This window comes from Acinonyx jubatus, chromosome D4 (assembly GCF_027475565.1).
Source record: "Acinonyx jubatus isolate Ajub_Pintada_27869175 chromosome D4, VMU_Ajub_asm_v1.0, whole genome shotgun sequence".
Taxonomy (NCBI): Eukaryota; Metazoa; Chordata; class Mammalia; order Carnivora; family Felidae; genus Acinonyx; species Acinonyx jubatus.
In genome coordinates, this window is record NC_069391.1 from 6,778,036 (window position 1) to 6,803,195 (window position 25,160).

At 58.2% G+C, this 25,160-nt stretch overlaps 1 protein-coding gene across 1 annotated transcript; it reads left to right on the forward strand.

Annotated features, from left to right (window-relative positions):
- The first annotated feature begins 7,020 nt into the window (after window positions 1-7,020).
- Window positions 7,021-9,777, forward strand: IER5L (immediate early response 5 like). The gene has a single exon (XM_053204523.1). It carries the CDS (start codon window positions 7,227-7,229, stop codon window positions 8,451-8,453), a length of 1,227 nt encoding a protein of 408 aa, XP_053060498.1. The 5' UTR covers window positions 7,021-7,226; the 3' UTR covers window positions 8,454-9,777.
- The last annotated feature ends 15,383 nt before the right edge of the window (window positions 9,778-25,160 follow it).

The following is a 25,160-nucleotide window of genomic DNA, read 5'->3' on the forward strand; positions in this document are numbered from 1 at the left end:
TGGAATCAAGCTGAAAACATGAACCGAAACAGCATGCAAGGTTCACGCGTCCACACGGATGATCACGAGCCTCAGCTCTCAAAGTCCTGGCGGCCACCCTCTTCCTCCTGCCAGGTGCTTCCACGGGTGTTGGGTCCTGAGGCCAGAAGTATGACTCTGGGTGGCTCGTTTAGCCCGTGTGTGTGTGTGTGTGTGTGTGTGTGTGTGTGCGCGCGCGCACGCCCAAGGTGGAGGGGACAGGCAGGTGAAAGAGAGGAAAGAGTGGGCTTTACAGGACCAGTGTGTATCCTGCCCCCTACTCCTCCATTCATTGGTGGGAGCACCCTGCTCAGAAGCTTCTGGTCTCCGTGCCTCCGTTTCCCCAACCGTATGACAAAGGTGATGCTGGCACCTGGGTCCCCAAGGGGCTAGGTGAATTCACCGACGACATGGCTGCTGAGGGTCCTGCCGGACGCCTTCTCACCAGCACAAGGTCCAAAACTGAAATCCTATTTAGCCCCGTGTTTTAAAGACTTAAAAAATAAAAAGGGGCTCGGGAGATGAATTGAGGACAGATGATCGGTACTCACTGGGTGTCTCTCCCTCCCACACTCTCTTCACACTCACACACTCACACACACACACATGCTTGAGAAATGATTTTTTTTTTTTTTTGAGAAATGCTCTCAAAACAAAAACAAAAACTCTGCTTTGTTCCGCGTAAGCAGCATTAAAAATTCACCAGTTGTGGGAAGCAGGAGGGGCCCGAGTGCGGCCTGAGCTCGGCACAGATTGCTGGAGAGTTTGAACCAGTGATGCAACCCACAGGGAGGCCACCCGACAGAGGGCTGGGGTCTTGGGGACCCTCTGCCCAGGGAGACTGTGAGGCTGCTCACGCTTCCCTCCCTCCAGTCCCTGCCACAAAGCCTCGGTTACTTCCTTTATCACCCTCATTGCAACCTTGTTTATTTATCTGCTGGCTTATTTCGTGTTGCCTTCCCATCTGGCCTGGAATGTAAGTAAGGTCCATGAGCGTGGGGACTGCCGTGGTTCTAGGAGCTAAGGCAGAGCCTGGCACACAGTAGGCGCTTAATGTTTGTGAAAGAACAAAAAGGCAAGTCAATAAATGAGCAAACGGATGAATGCAGAAGAGAGCAAGGGCGAGGCGCAGCCGGTGAATGATGAGTGGATGAATGGATGAGTACAGCCTTTCCCCAGCTCGGGCCGAGGCCGGAACCCATGCAGGGACCAGGGAATGTGTGGCCCCAGAACGTCATTTCTCTGGGTCTCAGTTGCCTCAACTGTACAATGGGGATTATAGGAATACCCACCTCATTAGCTAGTTCAGAGGCTTAATGAAAACAACATCCGTGTTAAACATAGTTTGGTGTTTGGCACAACCAGCCACAGTTTTATTCGCCCAGTGGGGACGTGGAGGAGGAGGCAGGCACTACACACCCTAGCTCCCACCACTCAGATGCAAATAATAATAATAATAATAATAATAATAATAATAATAATAATAATATTGGAAGATTCAGTTCCTAAGATCCAAGGAGTTTCTCAGTCCTTAGAAACTCCCAGCTGAGCCCGGTGAGGGGACAAAGGTCTGTACTAAGTGAGTTATAAAAACAACTCCCGGCCAGGAACCACTGAGCCGCCCCCCACCCACCCACCCACCCACACACACCCGCCCAGGGCTGGCCCAGGATTAACTCTGGCCTGCCCAGCTTGCTTAGTTTCTGGCAGGATTTTGAGAAAAGAGGAAAGGGGGAAGGGGGACGTCTCCCATTCCATTTCAATACGAATCCCCTCCAGTCTTCAAAGCACGCTGGCGTCACTTGCTGCTCACAGTACCTCCCGGAGGAAGGTGGCAAGGGAGGAAACAGAGCCCCAAGAGAGGTGACGCACGTTACCTAGGGATAAGAGGCCGGTCTGGCGCCAGCACCCGTGTCTCCTGACCCCTCAAGCCCCGCTCTGGCAGCTAGACCACCCCAGATGTCCAAAGCCGAACACACACTCCATGCACATCCCAGCAGGTTTGCCATAAAGGCTCCCAGCTGAGCCCTTGGCAGACATCACTAATCAATTGGGGCGCATGCCAAATCCCTTCCAACCCAGAGCTCCAGGCAGACACTACCAATCAATTGGAATTGGCCTGGGAGATTAAGAGCATCCTCAGCTCTGCTCCAGGCTGTACGTGAGGTGCCCGGTGTTCTCCCCAGGGCTCAGCACAGCGCCTGCACGCTGGCCAGCATTTAGTCCGAGCGAATGAATGAATGAATGAATGAACGAATGAACGGACATCCAGCCCGTGCCAGGTGCTTGGGCAGAGACCCTAGGTGAAGAGATCACATCTACCCTCTCTGCACCTTCCATCAGTGAGTACAGAATTTGTTCCAAAGGCCAATAAATCCCAAAGTGGTAGCAGGGGTCGCCATTCCTCTCCTGCTGCTCCGCTCGTGGTGCTCCCCACTTCCCCAGAGCCCCGGGATTAGAGTCACTTCTTCTTTCTGGTGTGTGACCCCGGGGAAGTCACCCAAGCTCTCCGTGCCTCAGTTGCTCCCTCCATAAAATGGGGATTATAACCAAGCCCGCCTCAAAGGCTGTGGGGACTCAAGGATATCACCACGGAAAGCTCCAGGCCCAGCGTCTGACACAAAGCAAGAGCTCCGAAGAGCCAAGCTTCCATCAGTCTCCCTCATCACACTTAAGGACCCTGAAGCCAGGGCCACCATGTCTTTCTAGGCACCGAGCCTGATGCTCAGGACCGTGCTGGGCAAACGCTGACGTTGGCAGGCCATTAACATCCACTGGGGACGATGGCAGGGTGCAGATTCTGTGGGGCAGGAGTTGGGGGACTGTCTGGGTTCCGGGACCCCAGCCGAGCTCCCCAGGACCCACCAACCACAGAACGGCCCTCTCGGGATGCAGCACGGGGCTCCCACGTCCAAGCGTCACTAGCTCCTTGGCCTCCAAGAGGACTCGCCAGTGACCCCTTCGGTCAGCAGCATCCGGCCGCCTTCTCTGCCACTTCCTGCAGTCCCCAGTCTCAGTCCCCACGGGGCAACACACACTCCAAGTCTCAGAGACAGTGAGCTGGAGCAGCCAGGAGCCGGAGCAGGAGGTGGGGCATCTGGGTTCACCCCCCCCCCCCCGCCACTCCAGGCTGACACCCTCAGCACATCCCTCCTCCTCTCTGGACCTCAGTTTACCCACGTGGAAATCAGAAGTGAGGGCAGCCTGGTCTCTAGGGCCCTTCCAACCGTAATGGTGCCTTCTGTATGCTAACATTCATTGATTGACTTAGTCCACAAGCATTTATTGAGTGCCTACTGTGTGCCACATCCTGTGCTAGGATCTGAGCTGTTCTCTGCTGGAAAGCCCCTCCCCATCCTTGGCCTCCAAGGCCCTGTCCCTCTTCCTATCACAGACTTATCACACTGTTTATCGTGTTTGCTTCCCTCTGAGTCGTGGCCTCCTGAAGACAGGATCACATCTTGTCCCCTTGCCCACTTGCTGGGATTCCAGAGAACGGTTGTGGAAGTAACTCTTGGGCAAATGAAGAAATTAATGAATGCATGAATTCTAAATCTCCACCCCACCCAACACACCACCTTCAGTTAAGCTTTTTGCCTTTTCATTCCTTTTCCCTAAGTCAAATCCCTAGGAACCCACCAGACAAATCCCACTGCTGACCGGGAACCTTCCTAGCCACGTCTCCCTCCTGCGATCTGGGTGACCAGAAGGTGCCCACAAGCCACATGTGGTACTCTCAAGATGTTAACTGCTTCTGGTCATGGGGTGGCGGGGGGGGGGGGGGGGTGGGCTGACACCACTGGCGGGGGAGGGGCGGCTGATGGGAGCTCAGGTCCCTGATGGGTTCTGTGCCCTGCCCCTCACTGTCCCAACAGACACTCAGTAAATATTTAGGCATTAATTAACTTCCTCCAGGGAGCGGTGACTCAGTGCCAGATGCAACCTCTAGGGGGAAAGGTGAGCGCCCCAACCCTTCTCAGGGGCCCAGACAAGTCAGGCCAGCTCTCCATCCTAAGAAGGCTTGTCTCAATCCAATCTGCCCTCCTGCATGGGATGCAGATCTGAGGGCCCCTCCTCCCCACACGGGGGCACGCGCATGCTCATACACACAGGTGCACACTCACTGCCCTAAACGGTCAGTCTATGGTACTCTGCTTGGAATCATCGTACATCCGAACAGGAGCCTTGAGTGCGAGCCATCCATTCTACAAACATTTGTGAATCCCTACTGTGTGCCCCCCAAGCTTCACTACTCCCAGGGGCGTCAAATAACTCAGCTGTTCCGTTGCCTCCTTCAGCAACGCTTTCCTTACAACAGCTGTGGCAACCCCCCACCCCGCTTCCCAGGCCACCCCCCGAAAAGATCAAGGGTTTTCATTAAGCTTAGACAACTGCTTTGCTCTCCCCACAAGCCCATCTCGATTCTTGAGGAGGAGAGGAAACCAAATGAGTGTGGGCCCCAGACAAGAGGGCCCAAAGAATGGGGTCACACGGATGGGTTGACCACCTTGTAGCTGACCCCCCAGGAGGGCAAGAGCCTTAGCAGAGCTCAAACTCACTTTGGGGCAGGGGCAAGTGGGGGACTGGGAAGTGAGGAGGGGAACTGGCCAAGGTGAGGGGCCTAGCCCCTGCCCCCAGCCTGCGGCTAGAGAACCCACCTCCCAGAAGCATGTTGCGGGCCACCAGCTCCGAGACTGGCTGTGACTGATGAGCTGAAGCTGGAACAGATATTTGCTTCTTTGTGACTCCTGCAGGCACTGGTCTCAGAGCAGTTGGCAGGAAAGTGGCGGGTGTCCATCACATCAAGGTCATGTTTACTGTGTATCGAGCCTCAGGACTGGACTCAGAACCACCCAGGGCAGAAGCCAGCAGCTGATTTCGAAGCACCTGGAGTTAAGTTCCAGTCCTACAAACAGACCTGGGTTCAAATCCTGCCTCTACCCTGTCTTGGCCGTGCGATGTGACCTTGAGCAAGTCACCTAAACTCTCTCAGTTTCCTCCAATAAATTCCGGGCAAGGACAGAAGGCAGGCCTGAAATTAGCATTAAAAATCCATTCTTAGACTCTTGCAACAGGCCAGACGCCGTGGATTCCAGACCTGACTGTTGCACATCGAGGCCTCATAGCCATAAATTCAGGTAGGACCTCCTGCCTCCCTCCACATGCTCGTGATGTCGCAAAGGCGGGCTCCAAAAGTAAATAAATGAAGCTTCTGTGTGTCTTTAAAACGGGCCCTAAGGAAATAAGAGGCAATGGATTTTTATTCCTACAGGTACTTCTCATGGACAAGCTCCACTCCTGTGTGACCCTATCGCCAAACCATCTATCTCCTCCATAGAGGGCAAGTAAGATGCCGCTTGTCTGCAGTCACCCTAAAATGTCGTCGTGGCTTCTCTGGGTGGGGGTGGGGAGAGCGGCTACTGGGTGAAGGGCTTGGACCAGACTGAGCACAGAAAGGGCAAGAGTGCTGGATCTGTTGAGACCTCGGGCAAGTCCCGCCCACTGGCAGTGCCAACTTCCTTCCCCTGAAAAATGGCGTAAGTGCTCCTTAACTCCGTTTTCACCCTTGATGCTTGGCACTGGGTAGATGCTGAAAAGTGTTTGTGGAAACAAATCTGGAGGATGCTTAAGGCTGACAGGAGGCCCAGAAACTCGAGAATGGACTGGCTGAGTCTCTTCACTCCCACCAAGGGGCAAAATAGGTGCTGAGGACAACGGGCCCAAGGAAAGAGGGCACTCAGAAGAAATCCCGAGGAAGGAGGCCAACTCAAGGGCCTTCTCCTCAAGCAAACCTCTTGGACCCGCGCCCCCCACCCCCCCCCCCACCAACTCGAGTAGCAGCCACCGCCCCCTTCACACCTACCAATCCAGATGCAGGGCCCCAGAGATGGCGATCCTGTCCCTCTGTTCTGTTTGTCTCCATCCCCAGCTGGGAGGGGGTGGCCCATGGATGGTTCAGGGCAAAAGGGGAAAGGACATCAGTGAAAAGTTAGGTTGGCAAGTTCCAGGGCCCTTGGTATCTGCCTCCCGTCTGGAGCTCACAGACCTGGCACAAATCCTAGCTTTGCACACCGGGGGGCTGTGGGACTACACTCAGGTCCCTCCTCTGCTGGCAGTCACAGTGAGGGATTCTGGGTGTTTCTGGCAAGGGGCTGCCCCACACTAGGCACATAATAATGGTCCTCGTTGTCATTATTATTATTTAGGAAGGAAAGGAAAGGTTACAGAACCCGCGATAAGGACACTCCGGTGATAAGGAGTGGCTCAGAAGGCCCGTGAACCTCAGCTGGTTCCGAGGCCATGGGCTCTCTGGGACCAAGATTCACCATGTCTTGGGTTTTCCCACCAGACACATGGGGAAGACAGCGCTTCCCCGAGTGTCTCCTGAGACCCCTGGGCCAAAAAGTCAGGGAGTCGGGCCCAATATTTTCTGCGGTTGAGGCACCTCCAAACCTCTCTCCCGTGAGGGTCCCCAAGGTCAGGCCGGCGGCCCCACTGGTCTCCTGCGAAGGCCTGGATCCCGCGGGTCACCCGCGGTCGGCAGGTGAGAAAGGAGGTGCCGCGTGGCCGGGAGTGGGGACTTGCGCGCACCTGCCGCAGGTGAGGCCCAGCCATGCGGAAGGGGGAGGAGCCGTCGTCGCAGCACTCAGGTGAGCCGACCCCCGGCTCCCAGGAGCTAGGCCGAGGGCGGCCGCGGGCTCCAGCGTGGCGGCTACGAGGCGACCCATAGTGTACACAGCGGCCCCAGCGGCTCCGAGTCCCACGCGGCTCGGCAGCCCCAGGAGAACATTCGAGGCAGCGGCGGCGTTGGAGGCCCGGGGTCCGTTCGGTATTTGAATAGCACAAAGGAACCGCCTTGGTCTGATTGGCCAGCCGAGTGGCCCCGGGGCGGGCAGCGCCTGTCACTCGGGAGGCTCTGGCTACTCCTATTGGCTCGTCAGGTGTGGGGCGGGGCCCTAACGCCCGGCTAAATAGCTGGGGCCGGGGCCGGCCGAGGCTCATTGCTTTGGCGCCGAGCGGGGAGCACGAGCCTGCGGGTGGCGCGCGGCGCATGGTGGCGGCTCCTCTCGGAGCGCAGCCGACCCGCTGACCCGGGCTCCGTTTCCCCTACCCGGCGCGCCCCGGCGGCCGGCTGGAGGCCGAGACAGCAGCAGCCTTAACAGCAGCGGCGGCCGCGGCTGCTCCGCCGCCACCGTCTCCGCGGGAGCATGGAGTGCGCCCTGGACGCCCAGAGCCTGATCAGCATCTCCCTGCGCAAGATCCACAGCTCCCGGACCCAGCGCGGCGGCATCAAGCTGCACAAGAACCTCCTGGTGTCCTACGTGCTCCGCAACGCGCGCCAGCTCTACCTGAGCGAGCGCTACGCCGAGCTCTACCGGCGCCAGCAGCAGCAGCAGCAACAGCAGCAGCAACAGCAGCAGCCGCCCCACCACCAGCACCAGCACCTCGCGTACGCGGCGCCCGGCATGCCGGCCAGCGCGGCCGACTTCGGCCCGCTCCAACTTGGCGGCGGCGGGGACGCGGAGGCGCGCGAGCCGGCCGCTCGGCACCAGCTGCACCAGCTCCACCAGCTCCACCAGCTGCACCTCCAGCAGCAGCTGCACCAGCACCAGCACCCGGCGCCCAGGGGCTGCGCGGCGGCGGCGGCCGGGGCGCCCGCGGGCGGCGCGGGGGCGCTCTCGGAGCTGCCCGGGTGCGCCGCGCTCCAGCCGCCGCACGGCGCGCCCCACCGCGGGCAGCCCTTGGAGCCGCTGCAGCCGGGTCCTGCGCCGCTGCCGCCGCCCGCGCCCGCCGCGCTCTGCCCGCGGGACCCTCGCGCCTCGGCCGCCTGCTCCGCGCCCTCCGCGCCCCCAGCGGCCGCCCCTCAGGCCGCTGCTGGCGCCTCCCCGCCCGCCTCCCCGGCCCCCGCCTCCTCCCCCGGCTTCTACCGGGGCGCGTACCCGGCCCCCTCGGACTTCGGCGTGCACTGCAGCAGCCAGACCACCGTGCTGGACCTGGACACTCACGTGGTGACCACGGTGGAGAACGGCTACTTGCACCAGGACTGCTGCGCCTCCGCCCACTGCCCCTGCTGTGGCCAGGGCGCCCCAGGACCCGGCCTGGCGTCCGCCGCCGGCTGCAAGCGCAAGTATTACCCTGGCCAGGAGGAGGACGAAGACGACGAGGAGGACGCTGGCGACCTGGGAGCCGAGCCCCCCGGGGGCGCCCCGTTCGCCCCCTGCAAGCGCGCCCGCTTCGAGGACTTCTGCCCGGACTCGTCCCCGGACGCGTCCAACATCTCAAACTTGATCTCCATCTTTGGCTCGGGCTTCTCGGGGCTGGTGAGCCGACAGCCGGACTCCTCGGAGCAGCCGCCGCCGCTCAACGGGCAGCTGTGCGCCAAGCAGGCGCTCGCCAGCCTCGGCGCCTGGACTCGAGCCATTGTCGCCTTCTAGGGACCCCCGAGGGCACGGGGACCCGGGGCCCCGCGGGGCTGGGGCCAGACAAAGACTCGGCCAAGGGGCGAGAGGAGGGAGCGAACGGGCGCCTGGCCACCCGGGGCTGAGCTGAGGGCGAGCAGGGGGAGGCGGCTGATGTTTTATAAATTGTAAAATAAAAAAAAAAAAAGAAAGAAAGAAAGAAAAGAAATCTATGATCTTGGACTTTATTTTTGCAGAGAGAAAAAGCGCCTATTTAAGTATGCTTTGTGTTTCTCCTACTCTTTTTTTTTTCTTTTTATTGTAGTGATTGCAGTGGTGTTTAGCGAGGAGCCAGCCACGTGAGGGAGGGCTGCTGCCCGGAGGAGGTGCCGGGCAGCCGGGGGCGAGGCAGGGCGCCCGGGCCGCCAGGGCGCGCCGGGGGCGCAGCGCAGGAGGGCGCGGGGCCGGGACGCCGATTCCAATCAGTTGTCAGACCCGGGAAGCCCGGCGCTCGGTTCTCCCGAGTCCCTCCATGGGGTGAGGAATGGGTCTTGTGAAATCCTGAGCAAAAACAAAGGCAAACTCTCTATCTCCGAAAGGGACGTTTGGGTCACATTTCCTCTCCGGGGGCGGCCTCCAAAGTTCTCAAAATGAGAAGGCAGAAATGAAAACACTTCAACTTTTTTTTTTTTTTTTTTTCTTTCCTGGGGCGGGTGTCTTGAACCCCTCCTCTCCCCGCCCCTCTGGCTCCGCTCTCTTCCCCTCCTCCACCCGTCTCCCGGACTCGGGGGGTGGCGCCCGGCACCCCGACACTCCCGGACACCGTTTGGGGAAGGGGTGGGGGGCGGGCACGGCGGACTACATTTCCCATCATGCCCAGCACTGCGGTCCTCACTAAACAAAAAAGGAAGTCGATTCCTTCACCTGGATCCCCGGCGGCCCCGAGGGAGGGAGGGGCCGGGACCGCCGACTGCGTTGGAGACTTTTCACTAAGTTCCTGGTCAGATGTGGTGTTTGTGTGTGTGCTTCTAAGTTGCACTGTTCTAGTTCAGGCTTCGGTTGCATTTCATGAAACCAGCATTGTTCGAGGCTGTGAGAACCCTGTCCTGTGTCTTCAGCTCGATAGATTTTGTTTAATTTAAAGCCTTTTGTTGTAAAAAGGTGGGGTTCATCTGCAGCCCCTCTGGTTCTCTGCCATCAGCTCCATGTGGACCCCAAAACAAGTTGCCAACCCTTCCTTTCTTGGCCCTTCTCCCTCATTCTTCTGTATTTTTGTGCATACTGAATTGTATATCACCGGGTAAAACTGTTCAGATGATTTGTTTAAATTTATAATCTTAATAAAGAGCCGATTATAGAGGATGGTGGTGTCTTGTTTTCAGATCTGCCTGGAGGTGGAGGGCAGGACAGAGGGAGGTAGGGAGAGACCCCTACCCCCATTCAAATCCCAGCTCTCCGGGGCCTGGGCGGGCGGGATCTGCCCACATCCGCAGGGCCGGGGGTGGGAGAGGGATTGGAAGTACGGGATGTTGGTTGCTGGGGATGTTAGGGCTGCGCGCCTCCCCGGCCGCCTTCCCCAAAGGGCCCTGCCCCCCCCCCCCCCACGGGAACGGCCGCCCCCCGGGGTCTCCAGCAGGAAGCGGAGCCTGCCTGCAACACATTTCCTGCCCGGCCTGGAGCGCAGGGCCTGGTCGGCCTCAAGTCTAAGCCCTCTGCGGCCGGGGAAAGCAGCCTAGGGACCCTGGGGGGGGGGGGGGGGGGCTTTCTGGGCCACCCACACTCCCCGCCCCGCGCCTCCGCCCGCTCTTCCGCACGTCTCGGGCTGCAACTTGGGGAAGTTTTTTCCTTTTCCCTTTTTTTTTTTTTTTTTTAAGTTGAGTTTGTTATCACTGCTCGGTGCCACTTGGTGGTGTGCTGGCGGCGTCTCCCTCCCTCCTCGCGCCCCTCCCCTCTCCCTCCCGCCTCCCTCCCCCCCCCACCCCCCCCCCCCCCCGCCTCTCTTCCCTCCCCAGTGGATGGAGGCAGGAAGGCTCCAGGCGCGCTCTCCCCTCTGACCACCTACGGAATGACCTCAGAGTGGGAGAATGTGCCAAGGCCCCGAGGAAGCTCGCGTTCTCCCCACTGGAACCAAATTCACATCTGGAGCCGCGGCTCCGGCCCGGGGGCGCGCGGGGGTGGTTCCAGCTTTACAAATAGGGGATAGGAAAGAAAGACTGAGAAAAAGAAAAAAAAGCCAAGTGGCAGCTTGCTGTTTGTTTGACAGTGTCTCTCGGTGTCCCTCTGGCTCTGGCTGCTCTCCCCAGTGCTCTCGCGCTCGCTCTCTCACCCCTGCGCTCCCCTTTCCTGCGCAAGGCACCCCTCCGGACGACTGGCGCCCCCCCCCCCCCGCCCCCTGCTTCACGCCTCCAGCAGCGACTGGAGGGGCTGCCGCCGAGAGGCCCCACCCCAGCCTCTGAGAGGAGGACGCACGGCAGTCCCAGGGGCCCTCTCGGCTTCGGGTCCCCGTGTCGCGCGAGGCGAAGTTCTCGGGGACACTCCAGAGCGCGGGGGGCCGCGAAGGTCTGCGATGGGGGCGGGGGAAGAGAGAGACTACGGAGGCATGAGTTACGGGGAGGAACGGCACCTCCACCCCAGCCCCCCCCCCCCCACCCAGGGCTGTTTTCTCGGCCTCCCACGGGAAGAGTCTGGAGCTGCTGGGGAGGGGGAACAGTGCGTCTCCCCGCTCCCCATTTTCTCCCCGCTGCACCGGGAAGTACCAGGAAAGCTGTTTGATGCACGGTTTTGCTTCAATCCACCAAGCCAGTTGCCAGAGCTCCCCCTAGCGCCACTTCCCGGGCGCTGCAGCGGCTGCGGCTGGGAGTGGGCGAGGCACAGCCGCCAGCGGCAGGGCCGCCGGGGGGCGGGGGGCTGCTCCGCGCCCACCTGGGGCTCAGCGCCCGGGCCGGAGGCAGCCCCGGCTGGAACGGGAGCCCCGGGCCGCGGGCGTCGCCACTCCGGGCCCGCGTCGAGGAGGGGGCACGTGGTCCAGTCGCCTTTGTTGGGAGCGCGGACCTGGGCACGGGAAGGGACCAGCCAAGGGGCTTGGGATCCTGGGCAACCCCCCCCCCCCCCACGCCCCATCCGTCGCCCGGAGGCCTACGGCAGAGGAGTGCGGCTGGTAAGCTGCCAAACAAGAGCTGTGGACCCAACCGGATCCCGGGATCAGCGTTCCCCTCCCTTTTTGCCAGGTTTTCTGAGCTTCAGCAGTGCCAGGAGCCTCAAGCACATGGGGTTCTAACTGGTGGAGGGAGGCGAATGGAGGGCTCTGAGAGCCCCCAGAAGGGAGATACCCTTCCCCCCCCCCCTTATTTTTTCAGGACTCAGGCATCCACGCAAAGGGTTAATGCCCCGAGCATAATAGGCAGTGACCCAAAACACAACCCACCCGGCGATCTACATCTCACGCTAAGATATTCCTTACAAAACAGTTGCACTTGCTACTATGCTGCCCAACACGCGGGGGTGCGGGGAGGGGGGCGGGGGGGGGGAACCACACCCGGCCACACTGTCCCCAACACAAGACGCTCTAAGCAGCATCTTCACTCAAACCCCCAGGGTACTGCACAGCACGCAGCATGCCCACCCAGAACATCCTGAGAGACTAATATTCCCTTCCGTAGCACAGACTGAAAGGCTGGGGGGCTGTGGAGGATGCCCGGTTATGACAGTCCCCGGGAAGGGGGAAGGGGGAAGGGGGCAGGCAGGCAGTCCATCCAGAAGTCCACAGACCCAGATCCACAGACAAGCCCCTCTTTCTCCAGCAAAAAAAAAAAGGCCAAGACAGACCCCACAAGAGCCCCCAGGCAAGAGTCGGGGTGCTGCTTGGGGAGGTAGGGAGACCCAGGGAGTGATGGGGTGGGGGGCTTCCAGAGCACAGCAGCTCTGGAAGCCAGAACTCCAGCAAACCTCTCGCTCATTCCCCTAGGTCCCCCACCACCACCACCACATGCAAACACACACACACACTTCCCCCAGCTCCTAGAACACCGCAGATCCTGCTGCCCTTGATACGTGGCGTAGGGTTGAGCCAGGCTCCAAGCGGTGCTCCCAGCAACATAGAGCTGCTGGGATGACAGTCCAGATCCTCAGGGAGCTCCAGGCTGCCCTCCAGAGAAGCCAGGGGCTGGGGATGCCCAGGGTTCCCAAGAGAGCCACTGTGCAGGGCGCTGAGATCTGAGTGCTTTTATGGTGTATGCATGCGTGTGTGTGGGTGGGTGGGTGGGTGGGTGGGGGTGTGTGTGTGTGTCCTGTGACTTTCTCTGCACTTGAGATTCCCACTCCCCGACTACAGACCCACTTCTCACTACAGCTATAGACGGCAGCTGCTGGTTTCCCATCTCCCAGCTTTGCCACCCAACTGAGACTGTCCTCTTATTGTCATATCCCAAGCCTGTGTTCTGTCCCCAACCTGGGGCCAGGGTAGGAGGGTGGTTGGTAGCCCCCACGGGAAGCTCCTGGGCAGAGAAGGGGCGCTCTTCTCAAGGAGGGTGGTACCCGGTGACAGACCAGGGGTGTCCAGAGAGAGGGGCTACAAGCCAAGCTAAAGGAAGCTTTTAGCTGTGGGACTTGGGGAGACCCAGGACACAGGCATGGCTGCTTCAGGGCTTGGTGACTAAGTGCAGCCAACACAGCCCTGAGGAAGGAACATTCTCCTTGCTCCTAGCTCCCAGCCAGGATAAGGAGGCTCCAGGGCCATCTGGTGCCTCCCAGGTTTGCCACTCGGGGAACCCCCAGGGGAAGGGAGGCTGCAGCCCCCAGGGCAGGGGGGCAGGGTTCTCCCAGCAGGCTCTGCGGCAGGGATAGTGACATGGGCCACCGTTGTGGGGCTGAGGGCAGCGAACAGCCAGCCGCAAGGAGGCCGAACTGGAAGAACTTGGCTGGAACTCCTGTGTGGCCCTTCCAGGCACTCCCAGATACCACTGCAAAGGCTTTGAGGGGAAGCTGGGGTGATGAAGGGGTCTGGCCAGTAGGAATGGAGGGGGAAGGGCCATGCTGAGGTTATCGTACCCACCTTCAGACACAGACATGCAGCTGGTGGGGTCTGGGGACATCGTCGTCGGGGGGTGGGGTACAGGTAACATGATCTTTTCTCACATGCAGGTGAAAAAAAGGCTGACTAGAAGCTCTAAAGTACTTAAGTGATTATTACTAGGTGCGGACTTTACAGACAAGCTTTGTTTGATCCTTCATACATTTCTAGATTTTCCAGATTTTCTGCAATGAGCACGTATCACTTTCATACACTTAGAAGAAAAAACTAACACTACATGTGTCGGAGAAAAATGTGACGTGACAGGTGCCGTAATCGATGTACGGACGGCATGCTACAGAGCAGAGCGGGGGGAGTCACTGTGTTCAGCCTGTCTGGGCCAGGCTCCCCCCTGACAAACAGAACACGCACCAAAAAGCCTTGATTCACCAGAATTCGCCCTCCTGCGCTCTGTCTTTGTTAAAAGAAGCCTGAGACAAAAAAACGTCAGCTCATCTCGAGGATGTTGTTGAAGAGGCCTTCTGGAGGGAGCCTTGTTAATTCTCACCTCTGACCCCTGGCCCAGCTCCACCCCATCCTACCCATCAATCATCACCGAATGATTCGCTCAGAGTTGCTAGATTACCTGGAGAGGAGGGTTGTAAGAGGCAAATGTGCTTGAGAAACGTTTGCAGCAACTTAGGCCAAAGAGCACTGGACCAGGAGTCTGGAGACTGAGGGGCAGGCTCTGGGTCGGCCACAGGCTTACCTGGAGACCTGGGCTGAGTCACTCTCCTAGTAAGCCCACATTCCCTCACCTGTAGGGATAGAGTTAAGAGGAGGGGAGTAGGGGCACCTGGGTTGAGGCAACTTAGTGGGTTAAGTGTCCGACTTCGGCTCAGGTAGGTCGTGATGTCACGGTTCCCGAGTTCGAGCCCCACATCGGGCTCTGTGCTGACAGCTCAGAGCCTGGAGCCTGCTTCCGATCCTGTGTCTCCCTCTCTGCTGCTCCCCTGCTCGTACTCTGTGTCTCTCTTTCTCTCAAAAGTAAATAAGACATTAAAAAAATTAAAAAAAAAAAACAAACCCACAGCCACCTATAAGCACGGTCATCTGCCTGTTTCACTCATTCATTCAAAAAATCCATGCATTCAGTCATTCAAATATTTATCGAGTACCTATAGGTGCCAGGCAGCGAAGACACAGCCGAGAACAAGACAGACAAGGGCCCTGTCCTCATGGAGCTTACATTCCAGTAGGGGAGACAGACAAGAAGCAACGAAACCAATAAACATTAAGTTACATGTTACAGAAAAATAAAACAGGGCCAGACGGGACTAGGGAGAAGGGGGCGTGGCACCACTTCCGAGTTGGTGTGACATTTGCGCTGAGACCCAGACCGGTCAGCTGGATTAGTCAGTATAGGAGAGGCTCTGCGGTGGTAACAAATCAATCCCCAAATCTCGGAGATTTGGCACAACGAAGATAGATGTCCTGACCGCACAAAATCCCGCTAAACTGATGATTCTCCGAAGGCTGCTGTCCTCCACGAGGCGACTCGGTGATTCAGGAGTACAGAGTCCCGCAAGGGCCTTTCATCACCTCAGTCAGGAAGCGATTCCCCTCGGGGCGCCTGGGTGGCTCAGTCCGCTGAGGGACCCACTTCGGCTCAGGTCGTGATCTCCTGGTTCGTGGGTTCCAGCCCCGCGTCGGGCTCCGTGCAGAGCCCGCTTCGGATCCTCTGTCTCCCTCTCTCTCCGCCCTGCCCCCGCTTACACTCTTTCCCTCTCTCTTTCAAAAATAAATAAAAAACATTTAAAAAAAAAAAAAAAAAGGAAGTGATCTCCCTCACCTATACTCACAGCCAATTGGCCAGGATTAGTCGCACGAACTTGCCTAACTGCCAGGGCCCCGGCAAGGGCAGTGCTCTTCGGGGCCTCGGAAGGAAAGGCAAGCCACAGGTGGTGGGGCACTAGAAGTCTCTACCACAGCAGCCGGACAGACGACAGCGGAAGAGCAGTCCAGGAGGCAGCAGCAGCACAAAGATACACAGGAGCTACTTCGGTGTGTGGGAGGCCCAGGAAGACAGCTCGCATGGCCGAGGCAGAGGGCAAGGGGGTCAGTGGCAAGAAATGGGACCAGAAAAGAAGGCAGGGACAGGAGGATGCGGTTATGACCCACGAAGGAACTTTGAGCCGTGTCTGGCACCCAGCAAGCACCCGAGAAATGGTATGATTACTGGCGTAGGAACTTCCTTCCTTTCCCCAGGTCAGTGGGGGGAGGGGCAGAGGGAGGAGATAAACCAGTACAACCACAGTCCGGGTCAGTTTCCCTGGTCACGCTGGGCAGGCTGAGGCTCCAGGCCAGTTGGAGCTCTGTCCCTCCTCCTAAAGGATTGAGCCCCATAGACGCAGGCATCCAAGGACCCTCAGCAAAGAGGGACGGTGGCAGGGTTGTCCCAGGGCCACATGAGTGTTCCTTGTGTGACATCCCCTCCCTGGAAGTTGTAATACCAGATGAGCAAAGGGGGACCAGCACACCTAAGGCCTGGCAACCGAGGGCTTCCCGAGGCCACCCCCACTGGGGACGCCCGTCCAGAGCCCAGCCTTGTGGTTCCAGTTCAGCCTCCAGAGCCACACAGGCCGGAGTGCAAACTGGGTTCTGTCACTTTCTAGGGAACAGGCTCTTCACTTCCCCTCTCCAAGTCTCCAGTCCCCTGTCCACAAAATGAGGATGTGCATGAGAACTCACCTGTGCAGTGAGCCTTCTAGAACACCTCACCTGGTAACACAGTACGTCCCCGATAAGCAAGAGTTTTGATATTGTCACCACTCAGCTCTGCGCAGATAATAAGCTTTCACTGCAAGATGCAGAACAGGCTTTCTACTGACTCTACTGACTGACTCCGAACAAAATTGACGATCAAAGAATTCCGATGATGTATCTTTTTCAAGAGAGACCCACACTGAGATCTTTTTAACTCTGAGGCCAGGGAAGGAGGGCAGAGAGAGTGCCCCATACACTTTAAACTTTGTTGGATTTTGTGTGCGTGTGTCTTTCCATGATCGGCAGTCGTGTTTTCAAATATGCTAGTCTCCAGGAAGGTGCCTAAGTATCTTCAAGGTCTGGCTATACCCGACAGTCAACATTTACCCAAGGTGTGTTTAACAATTTCATTCAGGATGTATGCTTGGTGATTGAATGAATGGATGGATGGATGAGTGGATGGGCTATCCGTCCCATTCATTTTATTTATTTTTTTTTCAAAAAAAATTTTTTTAATGTTTATTTTTGAGGGAGAGAGACAGAGAGACAGAACATGAGCGGAGGAGGGGCAGAGAGAAGGAGACACAGCATCTGAAGTAGGATTCAGGCTCTGAGCTCTCAGCACAGAGCCCGATTCAGGCTTCGAACTCACAGACCTTGAGATCATGACCCGAGCAAAGTCAGATACTTAACCGACTAAGCCACCCAGGCGCCCTTATTTTTAATTTTTTTTTTAATGTTTATTTATTTATTTTGAGAGAGAGAGAGAGAGAGAGCACAAGTTGGGGAGGGGCAGAGAGAGAGAGAGACAGAAAATTCCAAGCAGGCTCCATTCTGTGAGCGAAGAGCCCAATGTGGGGCTCAATCCCACAACCTGTGAGATCATGACCTGAGCTGAAATCAATCATCTGAGGCTTAACCCACTGAGCCACCCAGGCGCCCCCTAAGGAGTGGTTTAAAGGGAAAATAGTTGGTGAGAGATGGCCTGCCTTCCCCTAGCCAGGCCCTTCCCCCGCCCCTAGTCCCCTCCATCTCTAACCCCTCCCCCTCTTGCCCCCACCCCAGTCATTTCCTGAAGTTTCTTGAACATTCCCATGCACCCTTCCCAGGTTTATTCCCCCACCTCCAGTCACCCTCCAGGACACCACACACACACACACACACACACACACACGCACACACACGCACGCACACACAACCCGGGGTGGAACTTGAGGCTCTCCTTCTACACCCACATCAACCAGCCTGGGGAATGCTGGGAAGGCTGAGGAATAAAGCCTCCCTTTCTCCCGAGAAAGAACTGGAGTTCTGAGACAGATAAAGGACCTGGCTGAGAACAGAAGAGGTCCTCATGGGGAAGGCAGTTAGATCTCTGGCCTGCAGACATTCCGAATGGATGGACATCCCGTCTCTCCTTGGCCTCTCCTTCAGTTTGCTCTGGGGCGTGGGCAAGATGGCCACCGGCCAGGCCCAGCTTCACAGGCCTGTGACCAGTGTGGTCACACAGGGCCTCACGTTCAAAGGACCCCATGCTTGGGGTTTAACGCTCTGCAGCTGCTGTCTTGAAATCCATAACCATTTGTCTTTGAATCTGTGTTTTGTAAGTGACATCTGATGGGACAATGGAGCACGCGCCAAGAACTTGGAGCTTCAAGCCATGTGCTGTCCTGCCTCCTGCCACCTCCCTGCCTCCCCGGGACAGGTTCTCAGCTCCCCCTTACCCCCTGGCACCGTGGCCCCGCCTGGCCTCCCCCTCCACTGATGCCCTCCACCCCGGGTACAGGCACAGGGAGGGTGGGGGTCAGGTATTGGGGGGTGTGCCAGCGGCCATCACTGCCCAGGATTGGCAGCATGCACTTGGGCACCCATGGCAGGGGTGGCAGGGTGCCTGGGAGGGTCTGCAGTATCCCCAAGCCCAATAGCACTCCCTGAAGCAGCTTTGTGTGGTCAAGGATCTTCTTCCTCCTCCTGTAGCCCTCCGGGGACTGCCTTGTGTTTGTCTTCTCTGGCCAGCTCAAGGCACCCTCGGGGACAAGCCACGAAATAAAAAATTGCATACTTTTGGCGATTCTGCACAGGAACGAAACGCTCTGGTTTTGCATTTAAAACCGCTATTGCACAATATGGAGATGAATGGTAAAATTCATGCTAGTCATTTAAAATTTTTATTTTTCTTTACGTAGAATGACATTAAGCAGCAAACAGAAGACACCGTGACAAGTTGGGAGAGAGCCTGTAGAAGTAAAAGCGTTCTATGTACTTTTAATGGCACTTTTTCCCGCTTTTCCGGCAAAGGGCCCCGCATTTGGCTGGGCCCCACAAGGACACAGCTGGCCCTGCCACTAGCGTCCCCAGGACAACACCGTCCCAGAAGCCCGGCACAAGGGGCATCTACCCAATAGCTCCAACAGGAAGTACCACGGATCGCACTCACCTGCACAGCCTGGGTCACATGCTCATTTCTGAGCCAATCACAGCAGATGAGGAGGCAGGAGCCCTCTGATTGGTCAGGTCTGGGCATGTGTCCATCCCTAAGACTAGGGGATTGGTCAGCCCACCTCAGCGCCTCCCAAGGGGTGCTCCATGGGGAAGAGGGATTCCATTCCCAGAGGAATGGGGACTGTCCAGCCACCAACCCCTCCTCCCCTCAACGCTGTCCTTCCTCTACACACTCCTTATGCTTAGTTTAAAAGAGAGAACAGGGGCAGCTGGCTGGCTCAGTGGGCAGAGTGTGTGACTCGATCTCGGGACTGTGAGTTCGAACCCCACTTTGGGTGGAGAGATTACTTAAAAAACAATTTTGACGGTGCCTGGGTGGCTCAGTCGGTTGAGCGTCCGACTTTGGCTCAGGTCACGATCTCAGGGTTTGTGAGTTCAAGCCCCGCATCAGGCTCTGTGCTGACAGCTCAGAGCCTGGAGCCTGCTTCGGATTCTGTGTCTCCCTCTCTCTCTCTCTGCTCATCCCCTGCTTGCACTCTCTCTCTCTCTCTCTCCCTCTCTCTCTCAAAAATAAACATTTTTTAAATTAAAAAAACTGAATTTTGGGGGGGGGACCTGGTTGGCTCAGTCAGTTCAGCATCTGACTCTTGATCTTGGATCAGGTCATGATCTCATGGCTCATGGGTTCGAGCCCCAAGTCAGGCACACACTGTCCCTGCGGAGGCTGCTTGGGATTCTTTCTTTCTCTCTCTCTCTCTTTCTGCCCCTCCCCAGCTCACTCTCTCTCTCTCTGTCTCTCTCCCTCCCTCTCTCAAAATAAATAAACTTTAAAAAAAAAAAGGGGGGGCTTACTCTGGCCTGCTGCCCCTCCAACTCCCCCCCCCCCCACCACCACCACCACCACACTGCCCTTGCTCTCACTCCCTTGAACTCATTGGCTCCTGCATCTGGAGAGAACAGAGCCTCACACACGGAAGGTGCTCAATAAACTTCCATTGGCTCAACGGCCCCACTTCCTGTGGATCAGGCAGGCATGGGGAAGGCGGCTGTGAATGAACCCTGGCCTCCATCAATGAAACAGAGGAGGCCCAGGGGTGGGGGTGGGGAGGCCTCAGATGTGGAGAGGCAAGTGGGCGGTCTGTGCCAGGGGCTTCAGTGCCAGGATGGACACTTGCCCTGCGATGCAGGGTGGCATCTATTACCAAAAGAAGGGCAGCTCTCGCTCGGTGTCTTTCCTTCCCGCTTTGCCTCTCTGCCCTTTGGGATCTCCCTGAAACCCAGCCTACTCAAGGCCAAGTTCACACCGTCGGCCTCGAGGGTGCCGTGTGAACCACAGAAGCACAAAACTCCAGAGCCTAGGACACTGGGAAGCCATCCTGCCCGGGTGGCCCTCCGTGGGGTCCCAGGGCTCCTGCATTAGAGTTGTCTGGGGAGGGACGACCCGGCACCCAGGGCTCCATCTAGCACCTGTTATCCAGATTTTTCTAGGATTTTTCTATGCATTCATTCACTCAACAAATAGGTATTGGGCACCCACCTACGCTGGGGCAGTCACTATTCCAGGCCCTGGAGATTCAGTGGTGACCACAATCAACCTGCTTCCTGCCCTCCAACCGAGCTTTACATTCTCCTCAGAGCGATGACAACCAAGTAAACAAATCAATAGTAAATTCCGATCGTGATGAGTGTCCTACAGGCAACTAGAACAGAAGGCAAGTGGGAGAAGAGCTGGCCTGGTGGAGGCTCCCTCAGCAGCAACTCAGAGAAAGCAGGGAGGGCCCCTTGGAGGTGGCGTCACTTGAGCTGAGCCCTGAGCTACCAGACAGAGCCACTGCTCACCCTGGAGCCCGAGCAGTCCCAGCAGAGGAAACAGCAGGTCCAAATGCCCTGGGGCAGGAAGGAGTTTGGCATCTTAGAGGGCCAGGGGGAGAGCAGTGTGACTGGAGCACAGGAAGTGGGGCAGAGCACAAGGACCAGAGGAGTCAGATCCCGTGGTGGATTGATCCGCCAGCAGTGAGAAGCCCACTGGAAGAATATGAGGGGACTTAGAGGGCAGAGTGGAGTCAGGAGACCAGAGAGGAGGCTGCCACACCAGTCTAGTGAGAGCTGGGAGCGGCTGAGATGACACAGGGCAGGCAGGGGAGAAGCGGACAGTTGTGGGTTATAATCTGGAGAGGGACCCCACGGGGCCCGTTTGCGGGTTGACTTTGGGGAATGGAAGAGAGGCTAATGCATGGACTTGGGGCCTGACGGTTGCTGTCCAGAGATGGGCTGCCCGGAAGTGGAGGACAATCGGGAGCCCACTGGCCACAGGCAATTTCCACGACAGAGGAGAAGTCTTTCTCTTGCCCAGCAGGAAGTGCCTCATCATGCTGACAACGTAGCTCCCGCGTCAGACAAAGTCAGGGTCCATCCTGACTCACAGGGTGAGCTGGAGACCTTGTGCGCGTCCCCTCCCCCCTCCCCCCCCCCCCCCGGCTTCCTCATCCCTACGATGCGGGTGATGCCACTTTCTCAGCTCACCCTGGGGACTCCGTGAGGGCGCGTGGAAAGCTGTCCTGCAGGCTGACACATGGCTATGAGCCAGAACTGTCATTACTGTCCTTGCCATCCTGCCTCTTCCTTGTCTTTGTGTGGCTGGCTCTGCCTCCCAGAAAGAAATGGGGCTCTGGAAGTGGGTGCCTCTCAGATAGGGCCAGGGTCTGCCGGTCCTGGAGGGATGGACGCTGATGCGGTGGGGGGGTGGGGGGGAGGGCTCTCGGGCCGCCTGAGTGGCGACAGCGCAAGGCAGCCAGGGCCACCCGGCAGTTTCAGGTAAGGCCCAGGGAGGGGCTACGGGAGTGTGAGCTTCAGCAGGAAAGAGACCAGCACCTCCCTGGCGAGCCAGTGTCTTCACCCACCAGGGTCTCAGTTTCCTCCTCTGTGAAATGGGGACATAGTCGGCCCATAGTGAGGATTGAAGTGAGACATGCTTTTAAGCACCTCACACAGACACACAGGCTGGGCTCAGGAGCCACCAGCCCCAAGGCCTCTTGGGGACAGCCTGAAGGGTCAGGGTGCAGGCAGCTGCTGGGGCCTGGAGCAGCAGTGGCAGGTGGGGACATGGGGGGGGGGGGGTAAGGAATGTGCACGGAGGACTCACCAGGCCAGCATGGTCCAGGCCGGAGGTTGGGCCCGGGGTCAGCAGGCAGCAATGGGACGAGCCCCCCACCCCCACCAGCTACACCTCAGAGCCTTCCCGGGGGCCCTCGACGCCCACCAGCAAGCCTCCCCCACCCTGTCGTCAGGCCCCGTTGTTCCCTAAACGCTCTCCCGTGTCCTTCTAAAACCTCCACGGGGAGTCGACGCCATCACCGAACTCAGTGGCGAGGATGTCCGTGCTGGGGCCCGACAGCCTGGGGGTGCATACCTCTTGCCGAGGACGCCCTCGCCCTCTATGCCTCCGTCACTGCGACCCCTGCCACGGGTGGCTCGTGAAGACTGAATGAGCTAATGTAGGCAGAGCCCTGCACTGACTGGTTCCCCTTCAAAAGATCGTGCAGTCACCCCTGTAAGACCAAATTGATTTGTCCCCAATTTATACCTGAGGAAACTGGGGCTCCGACAGGTTAAGCCACTGGCTCAAGGTCACACAAGGGCAAGCAGAAGAGCTGACTCCAGAGCCCAGGCACACTTGGACCACTCCACTCCCCATCCCCGGCAGAGACCCTAGAAGAGTCTGCCCAGAGATCAGACCAACCCCCCAAAGCCCCCAAGTGGAGGTCTGAGCAGCCTGGTCCAACTGAGGCTGGACTCCGGTTATCTGGGGAAGGGGCATCTGCACTCCCGCCTGCCTTGCCGGTGTCCCTTCTGAAAAGCCCCAACATAGTCCCAAGCACAGGAGGAGGGAAAAGGGACTTGTCCACACCCATACCTAGAGGTCGGCACAGGTCCAGCCGGAGCGGGTGCTTGGTGTCCCGGAGCGGTGGCAGTGGATAGAGGGGAGAGCGCTGAGACCAGAGTCAAGGGCACGGCCGGCCGCCCTGTGAGGGGGGTGCACTTCCCACTTCTTCCTGCTTGCGGGGCACCGACTTCATGCCAGTTTCTCGCTGCCAAGGTTCCGAGAGGCGGGACGCACAGATGCGAGACCGGAGAGGCTCAGAGAGGTGAAGACCTTTGTCCAAGGTCACACAGATCTGCCTGATTCCCGAGACCTCGCTGCCACTGTGTTCCCTAGAGACCCCGTCCTGTCCCGGGTCCCTGTGGTGCTGGGCACAGTGCCCTCCACACCCCCTGCTCAGAGGGCGGTGGTGGACGAAGCCGGGGCTCCGGGCTCCGCTCCTCTGCTGAGTGGGGACTCAAGCCGTAGGGCTTTGCAGTAGGGCTGCAGGCACTGGGAAATGGAACCATTCCTCCCTTGTTTATCACCGCCACAGTCCCCACTCCAGGCTGGGGACGGGAGAAGGGCACCTCGACTCTGGCGGGGGGGGGGGGTTGCTCTGAGCCATACCCTGCGCTGAAAGCTCACCTCCCATCCTTTGTCCCACATATCTGAGTAGGTCCCCTCCTTCCTTCTCGCCCTCCTGCCTCTCTGCCAGAGGTGCACCAGACTCCGTGCTCTTTAAGGGGAACACTTGATCAGTTGTTTTTTTTTTTTCCTACTACAAAATAGCATGTGGACACCATAGAAAGACTTAGAATTCAAAAATGAAAACCAAAAGGCAAAGTTAAAACTTACCCACAATCACTTTCTCTTTCTTTTGTGGTTCACTAACGTTTAACATTTTCAGAACTGTTTTTCGGGAGCAGGAAAGGCAGCAAGGGTTGCGTGAAAACCCTCATAGCCCCACCGCCCAAAGATAAGCACCTGGAGAGACGGCCTCCCGGCCCTTTGTCCGTGTGGATGGACAGAGAGACGGATGGATCAAAATGTAGATGGTTGGCTTTCTTACAAAAAGGAGTTATACTTTTCCTACAGTCATTGGAGCTGTTTTGCCGGCTTGGCAACTAACGGGTCACAAGAGCCTCTCCCGAAGAATAGACGGAGACGCGCATCAGCTGAGGGCTCACCGTATGACTGTTCCGTCCTGCTTCTGATAATCCCCAACTGTTGGACACACGGGGCAGTTCGAGTGTCTCATCAGGGCAAGTCATGCCAGGATACGCTCCAGGAGGAAGGGCCCAGTCTGTCTTGCCCACTGTAGCATCCCAGCGCCCGGCACCCGGCTTGGGAGCAGACAAGCCTCCAGCGACGTTTGCCAAGTGAGTGAACCGATGCGAGCTCAGCCCCGACCTGGGCCTCTCCGGCCCCATCTGGCCCCACGAGGTCGCCGGGTCCTCAGCTGCAGCTGTCTTCAGGTTTCCCAAGGCTTCCCTCTCTCCTTTCTTTCTCAGACCACACCCTCCTTTCTCTCTCTCTCCACACTTCTGCCTCGGCCCCAGGGCCCTCAAAACTGTTCTGAGGTCCCCATACCAGCCATCTGGCCTCCCTGCATCCCAGCCTCCTCTCTCCCCGCCAGACTCTCCCGGCAGCCGTGGCCCATTTCCGCACCGACGCCATCCCTCCACGAGGAAGGCTCGGACTCGTGGCGGCCGTTCCCAGATGCGTCCCAGGCCCCACAGCGTGCGGCACCCTCCTAGGGGTGCCAGGAGACAGGCCGGACATGCCAGGAACAGCGACGGTGAGTGCCGTGTGTAGGGGTAGGCCTCAGCCCCCATCAAGGAACCCCACGTAAAGAGAAGCTGTGTCTGCAAACAGTCCCTTATCACCCCACCTTCCAATTAAGTGGCTGTGCCTCTAACGTCCCCCCACCTAAAGATCTGGGGCTGCCACCGCCATACATGTAGCCCCCACAGCCAGGGTGGGCTGAGTGCTCAGAGCGGGGACAGGCAGGTGGCCATGGGAGATGCAGGGGCCAGGGAAGGGCTCTCAAAGGAAGTTCGGCCTCAGCTGAGCTCTGAAGGATGACCACGGATTCCCAGCGGGGAACGGGGTTCTGGGAAGAGCGCCAGATCCTACTGTTCGGTGGTCCAGGGAGTCTGAGGGACAGAAAGGAGGCCAGAGCAGCTGGAACCCACAGAGCACGGAAGGAAGGGAGCTTGGGGGCTGGAGCACTGCCGGCAGGGCCCGGGAACAAGGGCTCCTGGAAGTCCCTGCAGCCCGGGCTCCCCCACCCCACCGGGACCTGGGTCTCAGCAGCCCTGCCAGGCTCGCCACCAGCCAGGTCCAGATGTCTACCCTACAGAGCTCCTCAAACTCAGCCCCCACAGCTGAGCATACCCACACCCACCCCAGCGGCGGTCCCCTGGGCCACCGAGAACTCATCCCTCTCCCTTGCCACCAGGTCTTACCTGGATCTCCCCCTTCCCAGCCCAGGGCCTCTCTCTGCCCTGCAGACGGCCTCCCACATTTCTGACCTGGGCCGAGTCCCCAGCCCCATCCCTGGCACCAGCTTCTGACCCAGCACCCAAATAGCTGTCAGTTCTTCCTAAAACCCAGTCTGGCTCTGTCTCTTCTCTGTCTCTGTCTCTCTGACACACACACACACACA